The sequence below is a fragment of the Pseudomicrostroma glucosiphilum genome (assembly GCF_003144135.1).
Source record: "Pseudomicrostroma glucosiphilum strain MCA 4718 unplaced genomic scaffold BCV69scaffold_6, whole genome shotgun sequence".
NCBI lineage: Eukaryota > Fungi > Basidiomycota > Exobasidiomycetes > Microstromatales > Microstromataceae > Microstroma > Microstroma glucosiphilum.
Window position 1 is genome coordinate 837,803 of NW_020289918.1, and position 20,476 is coordinate 858,278.

Consider the following 20,476-nt stretch of genomic DNA (forward strand, 5'->3'; position numbering starts at 1 on the left):
CTTTCTACCGATCCTTCCAGCGCCTCCCTTTCGCCATTCACCATCACATTCACCCCTATCGAGATGCCCAAGATGCCGGCCATCAACATCAAGATTAAGCACGATCGTAACCTGGTGAGTAGGTCAATGGCGCTGAGCGTGACGAGGAGACTCCTGACTGATCTCATATACCCTCCCACCCGCTCCTATAGCATGATATCTCGGTAGACCCTTCCCAACCCGCCACCGCCTTCAAGGATGCCATCTACCAAAAGACTGGCGTACCCGTTGACCGACAAAAGGTAATGGTGAAGGGAGGCCTGCTCAAGGATGATGCCGACCTCACAAAGCTCAACCTCAAGGCTGGTCAGACTATCATGGTCATCGGCTCTGCTGGAGAGCTACCCAAGGCTCCTACTGGCCCGGTCACCTTCCTGGAGGACATGACAGACACGCAGCTCGCAGAAGCCACTCGTAGCAAGGCCGGGCTTACGAATCTGGGCAATACTTGTTACCTGAACTCCACTCTTCAAGTCATGCGTACCATCCCAGAGCTCCAGGTGGCCCTGGACCAATTTAGTGGCACAATGGGAGGTTTGGACGGAGAAGCCAATCTGACCGCCTCACTGAGGGACTTGTACAAGAGTCTAGGCACAACTACCGATGCCTTCCCGCCTTTTGCCTTCCTGACCATCTTGCGACAGAACGCCCCTCAATTCGCAGAGATGCAAAGCGATGGGCATGGCTACGCCCAGCAGGACGCGGAAGAGGCCTGGGTGAGAATCGTGACCGCTCTGCAGTCTACACTAAAGGGTCTCGGTCCTCCTATAACTGCAGGCGAGCAGTCAAGTCAAATTGCCTCTTCGAAGAAGTTCGTGGAACAATACCTGACAGGGGATATGGTCGTCAAGCGGTCCACAGCCGAAGCGCCCGAAGAGGAAGCCACAACCAGCCACGAGCCCTTCAGCATCCTTCAATGCAACATTTCCAGCACTACCAACTACATGAGCCAGGGTATTCAAGACTCTCTTAATCAACAAGTGGAAAAGACTTCTCAGACCCTCGGTCGCACAGCCGTGTACGATGAAGTGCGTCGGATTAATCGTCTACCAGCGTACCTCACCACACACTTTGTCCGCTTCTACTGGAGGAGAGAGATTCGCAAGAAGACGAAGATTGCCCGCAAGGTCCGCTTCCCTTTCGAGCTCGACGTGACGGACTTTCTCTCCGACGAGCTCAAGGCAAAGACGCGGCCGTACAGGGATCGGCTGATCGAGATCTCCAAGGAGCGGGAGGAGAGATCGAGGATCAGAAAGAAGGCAAAGGCTAAGAGGGAGGAATCATTAAGGTCGGATGCTGCCGCTTCGACCAGACCAGGAGACTCGGCCGTTGCCTCTTCAAGCGGCAACGAAGCCCCCAAGCCCGCTGAGCCGATTGCAGTGGATCCGTCAGAGGAGAGGCTCAATGCTCCCACCGAGGTGGAGGTCTCATCTTCGGCGCTCGGCGCCGTGACGACCGAAGAGGAGGAGCTGAAGCTGAGGGAAAAGGAATCGGCCGAGTTGGAGAAGCTGATTCACCCGGATATCAAGGCAGACATTGGCGCTAATCCTTCGGGCCTGTACGAGTTGGTGGGCGTGGTGACCCACAAGGGAACAGCTGCCGATGGAGGACACTACATCAGCTGGACACTCAAGGAGGACGACCAAAAAGATTCCAGTGGGGCCGCGACGAACAAGGCTGCCACGGTGTTGGATGCGGACAAGGAGGAGTGGTACAAGTTCGACGATGAAAAGGTCAGCACCGTCTCCAAGGAGAAGATTATGATGCTCGATGGAGGTGGACAGGACTCGACGGCGTACATGCTGCTTTACCGGTCAAAGAAGCTTTGAATGGGCAATGACAAGCGATGAGCCACCAGACATCACGATGAAGATCAGAGAGCCAGTGGAGGCCACGGTCAAGTAGTGAATCTATGATATGTCCTGTAATGAGCCGAATCCGCTCATGTCCTCTTTGCCTCTGACCTCGGTCGCTCAATAAAGTCACTATCTGATTGAATCGCCTTTGAGACTAAGCGAGACTCCCCGTCGCAGTCTGAGAAGACGGCTTCTTCTGCCTGATGGATCCCTCTTAGTAAGGCCACTTTTTTTTTGGAGACGGGATCTAATTTGATCGATTTTCAATAGCGCGGCTTCGCCTTGGGCTTCGGGACGGGCTAGGGGCGATTATAGATACATACAACAAAGGGGGACGTACGTACGTACGTATATAGACGGACTATTTGCGGGCCTAGCGGGTCAATTTTGTACGTTCCTCGCACAGAGACAGGTAGATAAAGGGACCGGAGACAGGGCGAGGCGTTCCGCCGTTGCCAGGTGTCAATTCTTAAATGGCCCTACCCACCACCCACCTCGATGGGTAATGGTACCGATAAGAGCCCGCGGCGGCACTATGTGGCTCAATGCTCACGCTCATGCTCATGCTCACAGGGGAATACGCGGATGAACTTTCCGTGCGCCGCGCCCCCGCTTCGCAGACTAAAATTTGCCCGGCTGAAATTAGATTGGTCTTGAGCTTGGGCTCGAGGTTGAAATCGAGGAAAGAAGAGAGGAATCACCGAGTGGGGTGGGGGGGGGGGGGGGGGGTCCTAGCCTGACTTTCCCCATGAGGCAGGCAGGCAGGCAGGCAGACAGGCAGGCAGCCGGTGAATCCGGGGCGGGGCGGGGCGAGGGTTGGAGTAAAGTTGACCTTGTGCCTCTGGCTATCTCCCGGCTTGCCGCGCGCGCGCGCGCGTGGGCCAGCCCCGACTCTTTGTCAGGCTCCGTCGGTGGGCTAAGCGAAGCGCAAGCCCAAGTCAAAAAGCATGGACGCGTTTAGACGCGTCGAGGCTCAAAGGCTGAGGCTTAGTGCCCTGGTGATGGAGTGGCACTGCAGCAGAGGACAGCATAGCATAGCATAGCATAGCATAGCAGAAACGCCTTACTACTCGGACTTCCTTCCGCAAGTCCCGGCTTGCTCTTTCACCCTCCCATTCACTCTCCCTCTCGGTCCGAGTAAAGACTCACTCTGCTGAAACCCTAATCTGTGAATGTGGGCGGGGTGGAGAAGTGGGATAAGCGAGGCTGACTGGCTGGGGATTTACCTTTGCTCGCCCTCACCAGCTGGTGTGGAAGCCATGCCTAGCCTGGGACCAACATTGGTCTGGTCTGGGCTTTGGTCTCTCATGAGCATGGTCAGTCAGCCACTGTGGTGGGTCTCTGACTGATCACTGGTACTGGAGCACCTCCTACCTTGACGTCTTGTCTCGGACTCTTTGTCAGCACTCGATCGGATGGAATTGGGTGATCGATCACAAGATGCACTTCGAACCAGTCGAGTAGCATTGAATCCGCAACCGAGCTGGGAATCAAGCTCCACGCTGCACTGTGCTGTGCTGTGCTTGTAGCTGGGCTGCGCCGAGTGCTGTAATTTGTGTATCTTTTGCCAAATTCTCCCACGATGTCCGCGACGTAGAGGCGTGACGGAGAGTCGGAGCATGATCCTGTACCTCGCCTGAGTGCACAAGGCGAAAAAGAGCCTTGACCGTGTCTCCTCTTCCTGTGCTGCTTGCCTGCCGGCCTGTGTGTGTGCCTTTGAGGGCCGGGCGGCTCTCCTCCCTCCGGCCTTTGACTTTGCAGCCGATCGAGCCACCCTGGCTGCCTCGTCGCCATCACCACCTGCCCGCTGCACGAGGGACCAGCTGATGTCTGTTGTCATTGGATGCTTGTGTCGCTTGCTTTGCTCACCTCACCGCAACTCAATTCCAGCTTTGCCTCTATTTGGTCCGGGCAGGTGGTGTCTGTCAAAGGGCAAGGGAGGGCTAAGCGGCAGGACCCGGCGAGGCCAGCCACGCGCCTTTGGTCTTGCAGCCTGCCTGCCCATTTCGCCGGCGTGGGTGCGTGTGCTTGGGACCCTCTTCTGCCCCGCGTGTGCCTCATTCACTCATTCACTCACTCACTCCGCCTTCTTCCTCGCGGCAAAGGCTGCGCCTCTCCTCCCCTTTCCCCCGCCCTGGCTCTCCACCCACCCCATCATCACCTCCTTGCTTGTCGACCCTTACATCTTGTTCCTGTCCATACCAATCAGCCCCTTGCCATCTCGTTGGCATCGGTACCATACGCGCATTGCCCCTCCCTCCCCTCCTGCTTCCCCTGTTGCTGTGTCCGACGCCTCCTCCTTACGGCCTCGGTGGACGCCTCCTTGCTCAATCTCGCAGCAAGCAATTCACCCAGCATCTACCGGCTCCACCCAACTGCTCACTCACTCAGTCACTCACCCGCTCACTCACCGACTGCCATTTACGCGTGTCCATACGGAGCTACCACGAGGAGGGTAACATCACACAACCTCGCTCCAGAGCTCAGAAGTGACGCTTGCACAGGTAGCGTGACCGCCTCTCGGATCGGTCACACGTCTCTCTCCTTCAACACGATACAAGGCGCCTTGACTCACGCGAGTCTGGACTGACGCGCCTCGTCGGCTTGTCATGGACGCCTTTCAGCTCCACCCCTCCTTCTCCCTCGACTTTGATGCCCTGGGTCAAGAAGAAGAGGGTCTCCATCGTCGATCTCTTTCCAACAGGGTAGCAGATGGCGCGCTATCGCCCATCACCCTCGGTCGGTTAGAGGCGGCGTGGAAAGAGGATCACACTGGTTCGTCGGCGGGCTTTCTTGCCTCTCCACCACGGCCTCGGTACGGTCATAGCAGCGGTAGCGGTAACGGTATGCATGCCTCCTCCTTCTCCTCCCACCGACGCACACCCACCTTCTCTACCGAGGTCAACGAGGTCGACTTTGACTTCTTCTCGACGCCATCTTCCTCAAGAGCAGCAAAAGCAGCCAACTTGGCCCGCAAGGACTCCTCCTCTTCCTCAGCGTCCTCTCCATCCTCGCCTCTATCCTCCGCGTCGCGACTGCCGGGCACCTCATCCTCATCCTCGTCGGCGGCGCTTCAGTCTCAGGTTCAGACCACTCCGCGGCGCAATGGCAACAGTGGCGGTAGCATGCTCACAGACATCAGGCCAGTCTTGACCACGTCGAGTTCAGGTCAGGCGAGCGTACTAGATCCATCCTCGCAAGAAGCCACGGGAGAGCAACGCTTTGCCCGGCCGTTCCAGTATCCGCCGAGAAACGATCTCGCGCAACTGCGCCAAGCCGACAAAGCATCGCAGAACTACGCCGCGCCTTCAGCGACCACTACTCGTCCGCACGGCGCATCTACTCACGTGCCAGACGGTCCCACCTCACCTCACAAGCAGCCTTTCTCTTTCGAGGATGCCCAACGCCAGCATCAATTGCTGATGTCCCAGGCAAGGCAGCGCGCGAATGCTGGCCAAGCCCAGGCGGGATCAGTGTCTTCAGTGGCTCTGAATCTGGCAAAGAGAGGTCTGTTCAACGAGCGCGGAGAGCAAATCGCAGACGCATCGATCAAGAAGGAGCAGTCAGAATCAGGTGATGAGTTCAACGAGGAGGCCGGCCATCCCACACCACTTGCGGCTTCGCGAGAGACATTTGGCGGTCAACGTCCCGCAGTTTCAATGGGCGCCACTCCTGCCACACCGCTCTACCATCAGGGTCCTAGGCGGTATGGTCACGCCCACAACGACTCCACTCCAAGCTCGTCATTTTCTCTCGCTACTACCCCCGAACACGTCGACGGCTACCAGTCACCATTCTATCATTCGACAATCACCCCCGGGCCCTATCGGGCACCTCTTCAGCGCGGGCAAAGCTACCAATCTTACTCGGTGCCAGCGAATGGTGCAGCGCATCACATGCACACGTTTTCTCAACCGCTGCATGATTTCTGGGCCTATGGAGGACCTGAAGGCGAGAACGGAGAGGAAGAGGCGACTACTCCTGGCGCGGAGCAGTTGCATCAGCAGCAACAGCAGCAGCAACAGGCCAGGATGAACGCTTACGGCCATGCCCACAGCGCGTCTGAGCAGCTACAGAGCCCTCCTGGTGGATTGTCGCTCTTCCATCGTCGAGCTCAGCAGAACGCGATGAGTCGCGTTGCTTCTGCCCCCGCATTGGCTGCGGGCTCCTTCCCAGCATCAATGTCTGCCCCGAGCCTTTCGCATCAGCACCTGCAGCAACAGCTCCAATCTCCATCTCATTACACTGCCTGGCGCGAAGATTCTGTGCCTACCACCCCAGGATCATCAGTATCCTGGGCGACGAGCAGCAGTATCCCTGGTACACCAGCAGAGATGGGCGGGCTTGCACTTGCCTCGCCAGGCTATGCAGGAGCCAATGGCATGACTCCGTCAAGGAGCGTGGGTGCGCTGGCTGCATCCACTGCCAATATGGCGCCCTTTTACACCCCACCTCGCCAGTCGGCGCAACACTTTGGCGCTGGCACCGAAGGCTACTCTTTCCCACCGACTGCGGCTGCTACGGGTGAGGGTAAGAGTGCTGGCCCCACCAAGCACGTCAAGAAGAACAGCAGAAGTCAGAATCGCGCGTCTGTATCGACGACTCCTCGCAAGCATACCTCGAGTCGTAGCCAAAGTGGTCTTTTGACCGGCGGAGCAGCAGGATCCCCCTCTGCTCCACCTCTTGTGGTGTCGTCTGCGGACAAGCTGCACGTCTGCCACTGTGGCAAGCGCTTCAAGCGAATGGAGCACTTGAAGCGCCACAATCGTACTCACACTCAGGAACGGCCTCACAAGTGCCCAGTGGACGGCTGTGGCAAGTACTTTGGACGTACGGACAACCTGTCTCAGCATCTCAAGACTCATTTCAGGGCTACTGGGCTAGCACGAGCTTCTCAGCACCTTCTGGCAATGAGTGCTCAGCAGAGTGGGGAGCATCATCAGTTGGACATGAGGCACGATCCTCATGCGGCTGCCGCCGAGGCTGCAAGAGCTGCGATCAAGGCAGCTGAAGGAGCAGCGAGGAACGGCGCGGGCATGGGCGTCGGAGGTGGAGATAGCGACAGCGACAGTGGCTCTCCGAGCGGAGACGAAGCCGGGTCGGACGAGATGGTCCTTGGTGGTCCCATTTCTTTCGGCGCTCCCAATGGCGGCGGCGGTGTGGGTATTGGGGGCAAGCAGCACCTCGGCCAGGGATCGCCTGAGCAGCACTATCAGCAGCAACAGCAACACTTGCAACATCTTCCGCATCAGTACTCGTACCATCATCAGCAGCAGGGGGGAGGAGGTCAGTTCGCCAGGCAGGTCCTGGGGGAGACCAATGGCGCTAATGCCCCAGCGCAGGGTCACAGGGAGAATATGGGCCAACTCCAATACTAGCATGGGCATAAGGGCGAGGTGTCAAAGGTACTTGAAGCGAATCAGAGGATATCAAGCAGCAAGGAGAAGGCAGAGGGTATGAAGTAGGATCTCCGTGTACTGTGATCGTGTTCCTTGTCGTGTGACGACCAACAATCTGCTACTCTTTCTTCTTCCTCTGCCCCTCTAACGAACAGGTGTTCTCGTCATGATGTATTCTTTCTATTGCGTTTCATCCTTTACTTCATTGCCATAGCTCGTCATTCATTTACACTTCCTGAAGTGTCTCCTCTCTGCCGGCTGTGCACCGTGTGGCATGTGACCGAGGTGGTGCGGAGGTGTGGAGATGCTTGTGAGAATGGCCCCCTGGCACCTTTGGGAGCTTCGCCTTGGTTGCCGTGGGTGGTGTGCCTCGTCGTCGTGGCCCTCCTCTTGCTGCTGCTTCCTCCACCGCGGATTGCCTCGCCTGACGCGGACGCGGGTGAGGGGCGGGGGGCGTGTGAGCAGAGGGGCTCAAGGCGTGCGTGTCCCCAAGTAATTCAAGGCCCGACCGCGCAAGAAGCTTCTGACATCCACTCTTGTCCTCTTCACGCCAAGGCAAGCAAGCACCCAAGGCCAGGGCCAACGCACCGCATCCCCATCCCACCTCCCGCCCTGGCTACAGAGGAACCATCGTCTTCTTCCTTCTCCACACTACCCATCTCACCTCTCACCACCATCCCCCCACTCGTACTCACACGCCGACGAAGACGCATTCATCAAAGGAAGAGCGCGCCACGTCTGGACAAGAATATTCTCATCAATCGCTGTTTCAGACTCTAGTAGTACTGACACTAGCTCCGAAGGAAGGTCTCATACCCAAGTCCTTTCGCCTACTACTCCCTTCGTTACAGGATCTTGCTAGCACATCGCGTGAGAAGGAACCATTGCTAGCTGCAACCCTCGCTCCCCCCAACTACTCCCCCACAAGTCACACATATACACAATGGCTACGACAGAAGCATCGTCGGCGCCGCGCAGGGGCGGCTTCAGAAGAGGAGGCAGGAATCACCACGGCGGCGGAGGTGCAGCAGACCCGAGTCGGATTCAAGCAGATGATACTGAAGAGGTGCGGGCTCTGAGAAAGAAGTACGGTTCTCAACTTGGTCTACTTCGTGAACTCTTTGGGGATTGGACAGACGAGGATCTACTCTTTGCTCTGCAGGATGCCGGAGGTGAAGTGGAACTGGCAGTAGGCCGTATTTCTGAAGGTCATGCTGAGCAATTCTCATCGGTCAAATCAAAGAAGCAACTCAAGAAGGACACGTCGGCCACTTCGGCTACCACTACTGCTGATGGCTCCCTTGCTGCTGCCCCTGCACTCACCAATGGTCAAGCTTTTGGAGGAGGCGGTCGTGGAGGCCGTGGCGGAGCTGCCGCTGGCGGTAGAGGAAGGGGTGGACTCGCTGGTGCTCCCCTGCGCGGTGGACGAGGTGGAGCCCGAGGAGGGTTCAGAGGAGGAGCCAGTGGAGGACGGGGCGGTGGCATCACACCTCAAGTCAATGGCCACGTCTCTGAAACCGCCGCTGCTCCCACCACGACTGCTCCTACCAGCACCGGACCTACATGGGCAGAGGCCATCGCCAAGGCCAACGGCTCAGGCAAGCAAAAGGCTCCTGCTGCCCTCGCTGGTGATGCGCCCGCTGCTTCAGAGGAACAGACTACCTCTGCTGCTGCTGTAGATGCAATCGCTGCTGCCATGGGCACTGGCGCTAGCTGGGACGATGACAACGAGACGGCTGCTGCCCCCGCTGCTGCTCCTGCTACGTCAGCTGCTCCGGCATCGACTCAAGCTCCGCCGCCGCCTGTTGCCAAGACTCCAAGCTCGAGGACAATTCCTGCAGGCTCAAAGATGAGCTGGGCTCAGATTGCCCGACCTCAAGATCCGCCTAAGCCCCAACCACCCGCGCCAGTTGCCGTGCCGGAGCCTACGCCCGTAGCTTCTGCTCCCGTGCAAGAGGAGGAACCCATCGTTGTGCAGGAGACTGTTGTCATCGAGGAGACACCTGCCGGCACTGTGGAGACTGTGGTCGTAGAGACGGAGGAGGCTCCAGCTGCAGTGGAACCCGAGGTGGTAGCCGTCCCTGAAGTTCAAGCTCAAGAAGAGCCCGAAGTGCCTGCTCCTGCTCCAGTGGCGCCTGCCGTGGCTGCCCCCACAAAGCCTGCTACTCAGCGTTCCGGCATCTCTCAACGTCAGCTCGCCCGATCGAGGCAAGATCAGCCCGTCGTCATGGCTGGCGGCAACAATCTGGACAATCTCGGCGTTCAGTTCGGTACCCTCAACTTCCTAGGAGGAGATGATAATGATGTGCCCGAGCCGCAACAAGAGGCCGCACCCGCTGCCGCACCTGCTCAGCGTGAGCCGGAGCCAGCCCCTGAGGCAGCTGCCTTTGAGCAGACCCAGTATGCATCACAGCAACAGGCCGCCCCTGCACAGGAGGCAGCACCACAGCAGCCCCCTCAGGCTCCCGCTGCTTCGTCTTACGGACAACAAGCACAGCAGCCTCACCAGCCGCAACAACAGCAGCAGCAGCCCCAGACTCAGCCCCAGCAGAGCAGCTACGGTGGCTTCGGCTCGAATGCCTTTGGCGGATCAGGCTACGGAGGATACGGCCAGCAACAGCAGGCGGACCAGACTTCATACGGCAGCGGATATGGCAACGCCGTTGGTCAGCAGCAAGGAACTCCGGCTGCCAGCCACCACGAGACACCTGTTCAGAGCAGCCAGGGTCTGCAAGACTACTCCATGTACGGCGGTCTAGACACGAACCGTCTGGCCTCCTTCTACGGTGGTGGTAACTACGACCAGAGTGGTGGGTTCGGCGCTCGCGAGGACAGGAGCTCGCAGCAGAACACTGCCAGCAGCCAGGAGACTGGTACTCAACAGTCTACCCAGGCCTCTACGCCAGCTTCGCACCACCAGCAACAGCAACACCAACCTCAGGGCGCTGCTGCTCACCATCATCACCAGCAGCAACCATACCCTGCTGCAGCTGCCGCTATGCCCTACTACTACCCACAGCACTACTACCAGTACCCTCATTACGGTCAGCCAGGTGGCTACGGTCAGTACGCTCCTTACGGCGGCCATCCCCATGCTCAACCTCAGCACGTTGCCAAGCCTGGTACCCCTGCCAGCATCGCCTCTCCTTACGCCTCTCAGGGTGCTCCTGATGTAGGCGGCTACGGTTCTCAGGGTGGCTATGGCCAGAGTGCCGGCGCAGGCGCTGGTGGTTACGGCTCGTACGGAGGCGACGCCTTTGGTGGTCAGCAGCGATCTGGTGGTCAGAGCGACTATGCCAAGATCTACGGAGGTGCTGGTCTCGGCTCTTTCCTCGGCGGCGGCGGCGCGCCTCCCTCTCAGAGCGGCGGTGCTGGCGGCAACATCCCCAGTGGACCCGCCTCTCAGTCCACTCCTCAGCAGGGTCACCAGTCCTCCGGTGCTTCTGGAACTGCCTCTGGACCCAAGCAGGGCAGTGGAGCTCCCTCTGGTGCTCCTACCGGCCCCGCCAGTGGACTACAGGATGGAGGAGCAGGCTACGGTGGCTATGGCAAGCAGCAAGGTGGCGCTCAGCAGCAGCAGGGTGGTCGACCAAACTCGGCTGCTCCCCCTCCCCAGCAGCAACAGCAGCAGGGTGGCGCTCCTAACGCGGCGGCCGGAGGGTACTACCAGCAGTACTCTGGCTATGGTGGAGGAGGAGGAGGAGGACAGGGAGGTGCTTCGGCTTATGGCGGGTACCCTTATGGCGGTCAGAGGGGTTACTGGCAGTGAGCGGACCCTTAGTCCGTGGCATTCAGTCAGTCAGTTCTGGAAGAGAGGAAAGGAGGACATGCTGTGACGTGGAACAGACCTGATGGATTCACGTACCCACACACTCCATTCATGTCGAGGTCGAGATGAAACACTATCAAATCTGCCAAAATCCCCACAATGGGTGGCCACACTACTCTTCTTAGCAAATGTATCCACCCTTTTCTTTCTTCCTCAGCTTAATTGCGCATTGCGTGTTCGTGGCTGTTCATCATGAATGTTTGTGTCTTTCTTTGTAGGGCGTTTGACTCATGACGATGTCAGTAAGCTGATGGAAGAGAGGAGCAGGAGTTGACCATGAGTGATGCTGAGTGGAGGCCGACTTGTCATTTCTTTCCCCCTCCCGATCCGAAACGCGTCTCGTGGGTGGGTGGGTGCGTCTGCGCCACTTTCTCAAGTCGCGTGCGCCGTGCGTGGGGGCGGGAGCGTGAGGTAGAAGTGCCTTCCGCTCGCTCGCTCACTCAAATGAACACTGGAATTTGGAACGAGCGAGCCTGTAGACCATCTGCCTGCTCTTGTCCACCTTCTCCTGCCTTTCTTGTTACCCCCCTCCCCCCTCCCCCCTCTCCCGCATCTTACCGAGCCGGAGCGCTATGCTCAACAGTGGAGCACCAAGTGCTTCGACGATGATGCTTTCGCGGCCAAATCAGAGTCAAAGTCGGAATCAAGGCGGAGGGGAGGAGGACGCAGCCGTGGGAGCTCAATTGGCTGCTTTGTTCGGGGGAGCTAGAGGAGGAGGAGGAGGAGGAGGAGGAGGAGGAGGAGGAGCATCGAGACGTGGTATGAGCGCTCCTTCGCCTTCGTATAGCGCCTCTGGTCGAGTAGCTCCCAGCTCTAATGGGATGGGCAACTTCTCCAGCGCTACCTCGAGGCAGACCTCGAGCGGCTCTGCCTCCGGTGCTGGACCCTCTACCTCACGGGTCATAGCACCTCAGAGTCCTACTCGGCATGAGTCTGCTCATCTACGGGACACGATTCGACAAGGTACACAGAGACTCCAAGAGGAAGCAGCTTCAGCTCGGGCCTACCAGTCTACTCTACTGCCTCCTGCATCGCAATCCCCTCCTCTGACAAGTCGAGCCCGTCCTCGTTCCTCTGGTCCCCGACCTCGTCAACCCATCGGCTTTCTGCTAGAACAGCAAGCACGTCAAGAGCGTGAAGCCCATGCGCGCTCCCTCTTTCAGCAAGGGTCCAGCCTGAAGAGAGACGAGAGGTTGAAGTTGATGGAGGAATTGGATTTGAAGATTGGACCGTGGGAGTTTGAAGGGACGAGGGCAAAGTTTGAGAAATTGGAGGCGTATTCGGGACACACCCTCAAGTGAGTAGAGCCGTAAAGACGATGTAGAGAAGATTCTCAGCTCGGCAGCTTTGAGGATTGCTGACTGACGCTGGAACACCCTTTCACGCCAATTTGCTAGGAGTCGAGTCACGACCCACGAGGACTTCCAGGAGGTGATGGACGGACGCTACTACCTCTCTCCTTCGCTGCTGTATTCGATCCGCCAGAGAGCTGTAGCGCGCGGCCAAGGTCAAGACGGTGATTACGAGATTCCAGTAGAAGGAGAATGGGTTACCATCGCTTGTGTCACGGGCATTCTCAAAGAGTGGATAAGCGGCAAGGATGACGAAGATGGCAAGGAACGGCTTGAATGGTATGATGACGACCAGATCAGTAAGAAGGAGGCAAAGAAGCGTTTAGAGCGCCTCAGGCAAGAAAAGGATGACCGAGTCAGGCTAATTGATGAGGGTAGATTGTACATGCTGAGGGACATTGGCTCTCAAGCTCGAGGAGCTGCAGGCGAGGGAGGGGGCAATGAAGGCCATCACGAGATTAAGCTTCAAACGGTCAAGGCCCATGGTCAGGACAAGGAAACGGGTCGCTATTACGGCGGCACCAAGGGCACCTACGAGAAGCTCGGCCGGTATTGTCATGGACAGGTCATTGCCATTATCACGCCCAGGATCAGCGCCTCTAAGAGCGTAAGGGATGGTGACGTGATGACACTCAGGCCCCCAGACGGAGCCTCGATTGTCGTCCTTGGTAACGCCAAAGACTATACATCGTGTACTGCGCGTACGGAAGAAGGTGAGAAATGTGGACACTATGTGGACAGAAAAGGCTTGTCTGGCTCGAGGGCAAAGGAACCCATTTGCGACTTTCACCTTGGTATTGGTGTAGAGAGGACGCAGAGGGGGCGGCAGGAGTTTGCCAATTCGTGAGTCACAGTCACTGCAAGCAGGCGACGCGCTGAGAAGGACAAATCCAACGCTGATCTTTCGTCCCTCCGATGGTCGTGTTAGCTCATCGGCGATTGGCGTCAAATCTTCCGGCTCTGGCTATGGCAGAGACTCAGGAGGCAGCCGCGGTAAGGCTCGCAAGTCCCGCTCCTTTACATCAAGCAAACGTAAAGGCAAAGGCGGCAAGTACGAAGATCGTCCCTGGATCCCGCGCGAGGCTTTGAGCTTCGAAGGCCTCAATGGTCGCAAAGGAGCGGTCCTCGTTCCGAACGCTGAAGGCGTCCGTAACAAGGACGACATCGAGAGTACGCAATTTTCCGCCGCGGACCACTATGGGCAAGTGCGCTCTGAGAAAGAATCGAGGAGGAAGAAGCTGCAAGAGGAGGCGGCTACGTTGCGCAGGCTTGAGGCTAAGCGAGCAGGGTGGGATGGGCAGGACAGGCTGCTGGAGATCGCAGAGCGGAGACAGGCAGAAGAAGACGAGCTCTCTGAGCTACGGCAGACGCAACAGCATCGACGTAGAGGCGGGGACGATCAAAAGGAGGGGGACATGCTCCCTCCGGACGTGGAGCTTCCCTCGAACAGCATAGGCGCCCTGGCCATTGCCGAAGCTCAGCGCACTCTGCAAGAGCGTCGCGAGAAGAAGCGCAAGCGGGACGAGGAGGAGAGACTCAGTAAGGAGAAGGCGGCTAAGCGTAAGCAGGCGGTGCGCAACCCGGGCAGTAATGACCGATTACTCGTCTTTGGATCTGACTCTTCGGGCGATGAAGATAGCGCAAGAGAGAGCGCCTCCCCGGACAAGAGGGATCGACGTGCCCCTGCAGGCGCAGCGCCAGCGGCAGGAACAGTGGTTCGACCGTCTGTCAGCACCTCTGCACCGGTCACACGTACGAGCAGTAGGTATACGGCAGAGGAGATTCAACGAATTGGTTTCGACCCCTTGTCAGACCCGCGAGCAAGAGAGAATCGCAAGCGTCGTATTGAGGAAGGTGGTGAAGACAGCCTGCGCGGCAGTACAGTGAGTATAGCATCAGAGCGAGGTGCCAATGCGAACTCGGCACTCATCTCTTTCATCCCCTATGCCCCTCCTGATTCTTCCTTCTTAGCTCCTTAACCGACACAAGGCTCCTCCAGGCTCTCTGGCGACGCCTACGCTCAAGCTCAAGAAGTCTGTCCTGTCACCCAACGTCCGAGCTCCTCTGCCGGCTGCCATGCCCTTTGCGAAACCCAATTTAGCTGGCGCAAATGCTTTCAAGACTATCGGTGGGCCTATTGAAGGGGAGACGAGGGCGGGCGGAGGCGTTTTGGGAGGCTATGTAGATTTGAGCGATGCGGATAGCGGTAGTGATCTAGAGATTATCTGAGAAGGCGCGGAGTCGACCATGTCGAGGCAGTAGAGCAATAGCATTTGATATCCATGCATCTACATCGCCGCGAGGCTCCCTCATCTTGGAATTGAGTCTGAACCCAGACAAAACGATGACACTGATGAGTGATACTAAGCCGAATTGTGCAGATGCGAAAAGACAAAAAATGGCGTCAGAAAGAGCAAAAAGCAATGCGCCAGGAGGGAATCGAACCCCCTTCTCACCGAGTTTCCAGGCTGCGATTTGTAGTCGCATTCTTGGCAACGGTAAATTCTACCAATAAACCACTGGCGCATCTGAAAGACGAACTCCGCAAAAGCGCTCATCAACTCTGACCGACAATGCGCATCACGACGTTCGACGGAACGTACCTCGTCTTCACATCTCTCGTCCTTACACCTCTCATTTGCGGTCCACACGACATGAAGCCTCGTCAGCATGGGAAATGGATTGAATGACTTGCCCTTCTTTGAACTGCATTTACACACAAGACGGGATCGGGATCATTGCGACTCCTCCACTCTCCTCTCGGCCAAGATGGCCCGTCCCAACACCGGTCTCGTCATCTCCCCCTTGGCCGACATCTTGCGCACAAGCGTAGTAGCCGTTCCCTTACCACCTCCCAGACCTCCATCGAGCGTCATACTTCCCGCCGAACCCTGCCTCCTAGGTTGTGCACCCCAGCTAGTGACACTGCTGCCAGCCGCTCCTCCTCCTCCACCACCACCGCTACCAAAGGAGCGACTTCTCCCTGCGGCAAAGTCTGGCTCTGATCGGAACTCTTCGGCAAGCTTGGCCAGACGGGCTGCTGTGCGTGGGGAAGTCTCACGACGGGCGGCTTGACGGCGTAGGATACGGGCTTGGATCGCGGCTGAAGGGTCGATGGCGCGCGGATCGTCCTCGTCATCTTCGTCGTCGTCACCGAGGATGATGTCGTCGGGGGCCTCGTTGACTGAGGCTGAGGCCTGTCCAGCAGGGCGACGGCTGAAGAAGGAAGAAGAAGCTGACGTCGACTTTGTAGGTCCTGCAGGAGCTGGTCGCCGACGACTTGTTGCTTGAGCAACCTTGCTCTGCATCGCTTTCCTCTCCGCAAGACGATCGCGAAGGAAACGCGGCCGGGCAGAATTGAAGTCATCTTCGTCCTCGCTGTCTCCGCTACCAAAACCATTGCGATGCTGAGATGCAGAAGTCTCTGCTTCGTCATCTTCATCGGAGACGATACCTTGCTTGCGCCGCTGACGACGCTCGCGCAACTCCCGCGCCAGTTGCTTGCGAGTGACTCGTTGTACTGCTTGCACTTCCTCTTCATCGTCTTGATCATCCGCCTGAGCTTGAGCAAAGCTGACTCGCCTCTTGTCGCCAGCTTCGTCCGCTTCATCTTCCTCGTCTGACTTGCCGGACGAAGAAGAACCGCCTGAGTCGCTCTGCGCTCCGTCACCCCCTGAATCCTCGTCCGTATCTGCTTCGGCGAGGAAGTCGTACTCATCAGCCACATCAGCGCGGTGCGTCTCCGAGTAACCCTTGACGAAAGCCTGCGACTCCTCCTTGGCAGCCAAGATCTCCATCTCGTCACCTTCAATCTTACGGCGCTTGGCGATGATTGCCCTCGGGTTGTTGGCTTTCATAAGCAGTCGTTCATCCTCAAAGTCGTCGTCGAGAAGGTCCTCCAGACGGTCACCATCCCTGAGTCTCCTCTTGTTGCGCAGCTCTCCGCGGGCAGCCTTGTCAGCCAAAGCCATGGCAGCTTCGTCATCGGCATCGAGATCTTTCTGGTACCTCTCACGAGCGAGAAGATCCTTGTCCGCTTCATCCATCTCTCGCTCGTTGTCCACGAGCTCCTCGAGGTCCCGTCCATCATCCTCTTCATCGTCCTCTTCCCCGTCATCAGAGCCAGAATCACTGAAGACGCCATCTAGCCCGCCAGCACCCTTCTTGTTGCGGCGACCCTCATCATCCTCGTCGGACTCCTCAGCCTCGCCTTCGATGAACTGGTAATCGCGCTGGCGCTTCTTGCCTTGCTGCTTGAAGCCTGCTGCTGCGAGGACCTCAGCGCGGGCTTGGCCCTGGCGGAGGATGTCCCAGGCGTTGCGGGTGGCGCCTGGGTGAAGGGTACCTGGAGCTTCACCATCTTCGGCCTCACTGCCTGAGCCTGCAAGATTTTCCCCCTCCTCTTCACCCTCGACTTCCTCCTCGCCATCGACCTCACTTCCAGAGCCTGCGGGATCAGCGTTGAGGCGCTCCTCCTCGTCCTCTTCATCCTCAACGACTTCACCCCCAGCTTCAGCTTGAGCATCCTCATCCTCATCCTCTTGTGGTTCCAGAGCTCGACGGAAGCGCTTCTTGCGAGCAGCTCGAGGTGATCCATCTCCGTCAGCCTCCTCGTCATCAGCAGAGCTACCTCTTCGCTCAGCGTCACTGGGCCGCTCTACGCTATCAATCTGACTGAGCTGCGACTGCGACTGGCTTGAAGGTAGACCTCCCAGCGTAGGCTTTGTCTGGGTGAAGAATCCTTCGCGATTGAGATACTGTTTCGGAGTCGTCCTCTGGGGTGTGGGAACAGATGGTCCCGCTCTGGCCGGACCGGCCCCCGCCAAATGGTCCTCCTCGTCATCGTCAAAGTCGTCATTGGACGGCAGAGGGGATGGCGAGTCAGCAGCTTCAGCTTCCGTTTGGGCAGCGCGGCGAAGCGCGGCGAAACCATCGGCCGGCAGGGTTGTCGGTGGCCCCATCAGCTGAGAAGGACCTGCCGCGCTGCCGGCCAGAGCAGAAGGCAATTGTGTTCCTTCATTGAACAGCTGAGAGAAGCCATTGCTGTCAGCGCCAAGCGAACCTTGCAAGAATGGAGCATTCTCCGCATTTCTGGCTCGCCCTGTGGCTCCAATGACGTCCAAGCTGAAGCCCCGAGGATCCTCTGACAGTTGTGTCTCCTGAAAGAATTGCCCAAGGACAGAATCATCAGAAGAAGCTCGTCCAAGCACACCCGTGTTGGGTACTTGAAGCAGACTTGAAGAGGAAGAAGGCTGGAGTGCAGGCCGCCTCTGGGCCTCCTCGGCTGAACCCGATTGCGGGGACATCTCAATAGGACTGGCAGCAAATCCGCCGAGGAATTGGGTCAGTCCGAGTGGCTTGTCTTGACCTCCAAGCGAGACTTCGCCAGCCTTTTCGCGACTACTGTCAATGTCCTCAGTGGATTCCGACCGTTTCTCTTGATCTTGAACAGACTCGACATCTTCGTCATCAAGTAGAGCTTGTGGAGCTCTCGACTTGCGGTGAGCGGTGTAAGTCACATCTGCATCATCGTCATCATCATCATCGTCATCATCGTCGGCGGCTGCTGTGCGACGCGCGGAATCGTGACTGCGATTGGTGTTCTGACTGGATGGGGGAGGCTGCTGAGAGCTAGCTGGCATCTCCTCCTCCTCGTCTTCGTACTCGCTCGCAGAGCCTCGAGCGGCCTCATTTGCCGAGCCTTCGATATCCGAGCCGCGGCTGCCTTGTGGCTCGCCATCTTCTTCGTCAAGGACAAAGTCCTCGTCATCCTCATCATCTTCTTCCCCACTCTCCACCTCATCCTCTGCACCACGCCCTTGATTGCTCTGCCTGCCTACCCTCTCCTGAATGCGTTTGATAGCATCCATAGAGTCATCTTCAGCTTCGGCCTCTGCGGATGGCTTGGCTGCATTCTGCCTCTGCTGCTGCACCAGACCTTGCTGACGATTAGCCGCCTCTCGAGCTGACCTCGCTGACATATTTTGCCTACGAATGCGTTCCTGCAACGAAGCGTTGAAGAGCGATGTCGCCTGCAGACCGACAACGGGCTTGGGTTTTGAACGCAGAGGCGGCTTACCGACGACTTGCAGACTCTCTGCCAATTCCTCTTTCGTCGGTCCGCGGGTAGCCATGGCTAGTCTTTGACCTTGCGTCTTCTTCTGTGCCTCGAGCCAGCGTTCTTTCTTCAGCCGCAAAGCTGCATCGCGGGCGTCTTGCTCACGCTGTTCTTCGCTCACCTCGGCGGGACTAGATGTCGTGGTCTTGATACTATCTGAAGAAGGAGCTTGCTGGGTCGACATCCGAGGCGGGAAAGACTCGAGAGCGCCATATTCGAGCCGGCTGACATTCTTGGCGGACGAGGCGGGCTTGCTACCGCGCTTTTCCTCACCCGGGCGACGCGGTGTGTCCATATCAATGGGATCGGCATCGATCTCAACATCAGACGGAGCTTGGTGTTCGTCCTCTGCAGGCTGGAACATGGCCGCGAGACGAGTGATGTCGTACTGCTGTCGTTGCACAGGGCGTGATAGCTGACTGAGACCTGCTACGGGCCTGCTTCGCTCGATCTTGGCAGACATCTTGTGCATCTCTTCCATCTCCTTTTTCGAGAGCTGCTTCGGGCCTTTGGGTCCTTTCTCTTTCTTCGATGAAGACTTCTTCTTCTTATGGTGAGCAGAGCGATCATTGTCGACCTTGGCTTTCTCGGTAGGAGCAGGGAGATCGCCCTCGCTGATCGAATCCTCGTCACTGAAGGACACGAGATTCTCTGCACTCGAGGGCGGAGCGTTCGTCTGCTGCTTCATTTCGGCAAAGAATGTCTCCTCAAGGGATGGCGAAGCGCCTCTTTTGGCGGCAGCCATGTCCGCTAGTCGTTGTTTGCGCTGCATAGCCGCCTCACTCTGCTTGCGAGCAGCGACAATGTCATTCATCGAGCTTGAAGGCGAACTTGAAGACCCTGCCTCTGATGCCTCTTCATCATCGCTCGAGTCGAGAGGTGGTCTGACAGTCTGCCTGGCCGTGGTAGGTGAAGCGGGCTGTGGCGCTCCCGAAGATGAGCTGGTGATCCTCTCCCCATCTCTCCTCCTCATCCTCCCAGCTGTTGCACCTCTTCTACCCGCCTTCAGCAGTGCGGAAGCAAAGTCCTCAGCATCGGCTTCGCTGCCAGAAGAGCTATCGAAAGCGCCTGCGCCCCGAGCTCTACGCTCTTCAGCGGACGCGACGGGAGGAGCACTACTCAGCGAAGAGGTGTATTGATCCGAGCCTAGAGATTGAGCGCCTGTCTCATCGCGGTTGTGAGCCGAGTTGCTGAGGGTCACACGCGATCCGGACGCTCCACCCATCAAGGCTCGCAAGCGGCTCACGGCATCAGCGCCGCCTTTAGCAGCAGACGGCGACCCCTTCTCAGGCTCGTCTTCGGACAAGTCGCTATCGGTTTCGGCCATAGCTTTGGCCAAGCGCTGCGCAGGCGTCAGAGTGGCTCGCGGTCCAGTAAGCTTGATGGGCGCCGCGCTGGCTTGGGAGCTCTCTGGCGTAGTGTCTCCCGTGTCCTCTTCATCTAGCGCGGCACCCCTCCTCGCTGTAGCTTTGCTAGCAGCGACGGGCGAAGAGCTATCAAACATATTGGGAGGGGAAGACGTGGGAGCATGCTGTTGGTTGTCCTCATCGTCATCGCTGAGGAACGCGAGTGCCTTGTTCCGTCCGTAAGTGGCTTGAGGTCGCGAGGCGGCGACAGCGTCCGCCATGGCGGATCTGGCTAGCAGCAAGACGAAGCAATGTACCTCCGATCAGTGTACTATCGGTACCTAGACGTGGGGGAGGAAGGGCTTTTCTTTGAGACTTCTGCAAGGGAGTATGATGATGGAAGATGAGCAGCAAGGGGGAACACGATTTTGGTCCAGAGACAGGCAGACAGACGAGACACGCCTCTTTCGACGTGACGCACTTTCGCCTCCGCCGCCCGCGCCACTTCCGTCTGGCCCTCAGCCTTCGCGTTCGGCA

The 20,476-nt window shown here is 57.9% G+C and overlaps 6 protein-coding genes and 1 non-coding gene across 7 annotated transcripts; 4 read left to right on the forward strand and 3 right to left on the reverse strand.

Moving 5' to 3' along the window:
• The first annotated feature begins 8 nt into the window (after positions 1-8).
• Positions 9-2,135, forward strand: BCV69DRAFT_270000 (cysteine proteinase). The gene is made up of 2 exons (XM_025490911.1): positions 9-114; positions 192-2,135. Exons 1-2 carry the CDS (start codon positions 64-66, stop codon positions 1,866-1,868), a joined length of 1,728 nt encoding a protein of 575 aa, XP_025348357.1. The 5' UTR covers positions 9-63; the 3' UTR covers positions 1,869-2,135.
• An 860-nt stretch (positions 2,136-2,995) lies between these two features.
• On the reverse strand, positions 2,996-3,849 carry BCV69DRAFT_190128 (hypothetical protein). The gene is made up of 2 exons (XM_025489608.1): positions 3,138-3,849; positions 2,996-3,056 (listed from the first exon to the last, which is right to left on the reverse strand). Exon 1 carries the CDS (start codon positions 3,733-3,735, stop codon positions 3,217-3,219), a length of 519 nt encoding a protein of 172 aa, XP_025348358.1. The 5' UTR covers positions 3,736-3,849; the 3' UTR covers positions 2,996-3,056; positions 3,138-3,216.
• A 2,767-nt stretch (positions 3,850-6,616) lies between these two features.
• Positions 6,617-6,766, forward strand: BCV69DRAFT_233165 (hypothetical protein; the record flags this gene model as incomplete). Its single annotated transcript, XM_025489856.1, has 1 exon — positions 6,617-6,766. A coding segment is annotated over one exon (150 nt), but the record flags the coding sequence as incomplete, so codon positions are not given.
• A 1,111-nt stretch (positions 6,767-7,877) lies between these two features.
• BCV69DRAFT_282698 (hypothetical protein) lies at positions 7,878-11,314 on the forward strand. Its single transcript, XM_025492443.1, has one exon. It carries the CDS (start codon positions 8,238-8,240, stop codon positions 11,061-11,063), a length of 2,826 nt encoding a protein of 941 aa, XP_025348360.1. The 5' UTR covers positions 7,878-8,237; the 3' UTR covers positions 11,064-11,314.
• A 1,178-nt stretch (positions 11,315-12,492) lies between these two features.
• On the forward strand, positions 12,493-13,381 carry BCV69DRAFT_190184 (hypothetical protein). The gene has a single exon (XM_025489609.1). The coding sequence runs from the start codon at positions 12,558-12,560 to the stop codon at positions 13,320-13,322; it is 765 nt and encodes a 254-aa protein (XP_025348361.1). The 5' UTR covers positions 12,493-12,557; the 3' UTR covers positions 13,323-13,381.
• Positions 13,382-14,899: 1,518 nt separating this feature from the next.
• On the reverse strand, positions 14,900-15,001 carry BCV69DRAFT_t17. Its single transcript has one exon. It is a non-coding gene; the product is annotated as a tRNA-Gly (tRNA).
• Positions 15,002-15,127: 126 nt separating this feature from the next.
• BCV69DRAFT_282699 (hypothetical protein) lies at positions 15,128-20,372 on the reverse strand. Its single transcript, XM_025492444.1, has one exon. It carries the CDS (start codon positions 20,218-20,220, stop codon positions 15,211-15,213), a length of 5,010 nt encoding a protein of 1,669 aa, XP_025348362.1. The 5' UTR covers positions 20,221-20,372; the 3' UTR covers positions 15,128-15,210.
• Between the last annotated feature and the right edge of the window lie 104 nt (positions 20,373-20,476).

Excerpts from the sequence above, each read along its gene's own strand:
- BCV69DRAFT_270000 (XM_025490911.1), top strand. The coding sequence starts at position 64 with ATGCCCAAGATGCCGGCCATCAACATCAAGATTAAGCACGATCGTAAC. Across the intron at positions 115-191 it reads TTAAGCACGATCGTAACCTG|CATGATATCTCGGTAGACCC; the intron begins GTGAGTAGGTCA and ends CCGCTCCTATAG.
- BCV69DRAFT_190128 (XM_025489608.1), bottom strand. The coding sequence starts at position 3,735 with ATGACAACAGACATCAGCTGGTCCCTCGTGCAGCGGGCAGGTGGTGAT.
- BCV69DRAFT_282698 (XM_025492443.1), top strand. The coding sequence starts at position 8,238 with ATGGCTACGACAGAAGCATCGTCGGCGCCGCGCAGGGGCGGCTTCAGA.
- BCV69DRAFT_190184 (XM_025489609.1), top strand. The coding sequence starts at position 12,558 with ATGGACGGACGCTACTACCTCTCTCCTTCGCTGCTGTATTCGATCCGC.
- BCV69DRAFT_282699 (XM_025492444.1), bottom strand. The coding sequence starts at position 20,220 with ATGGCGGACGCTGTCGCCGCCTCGCGACCTCAAGCCACTTACGGACGG.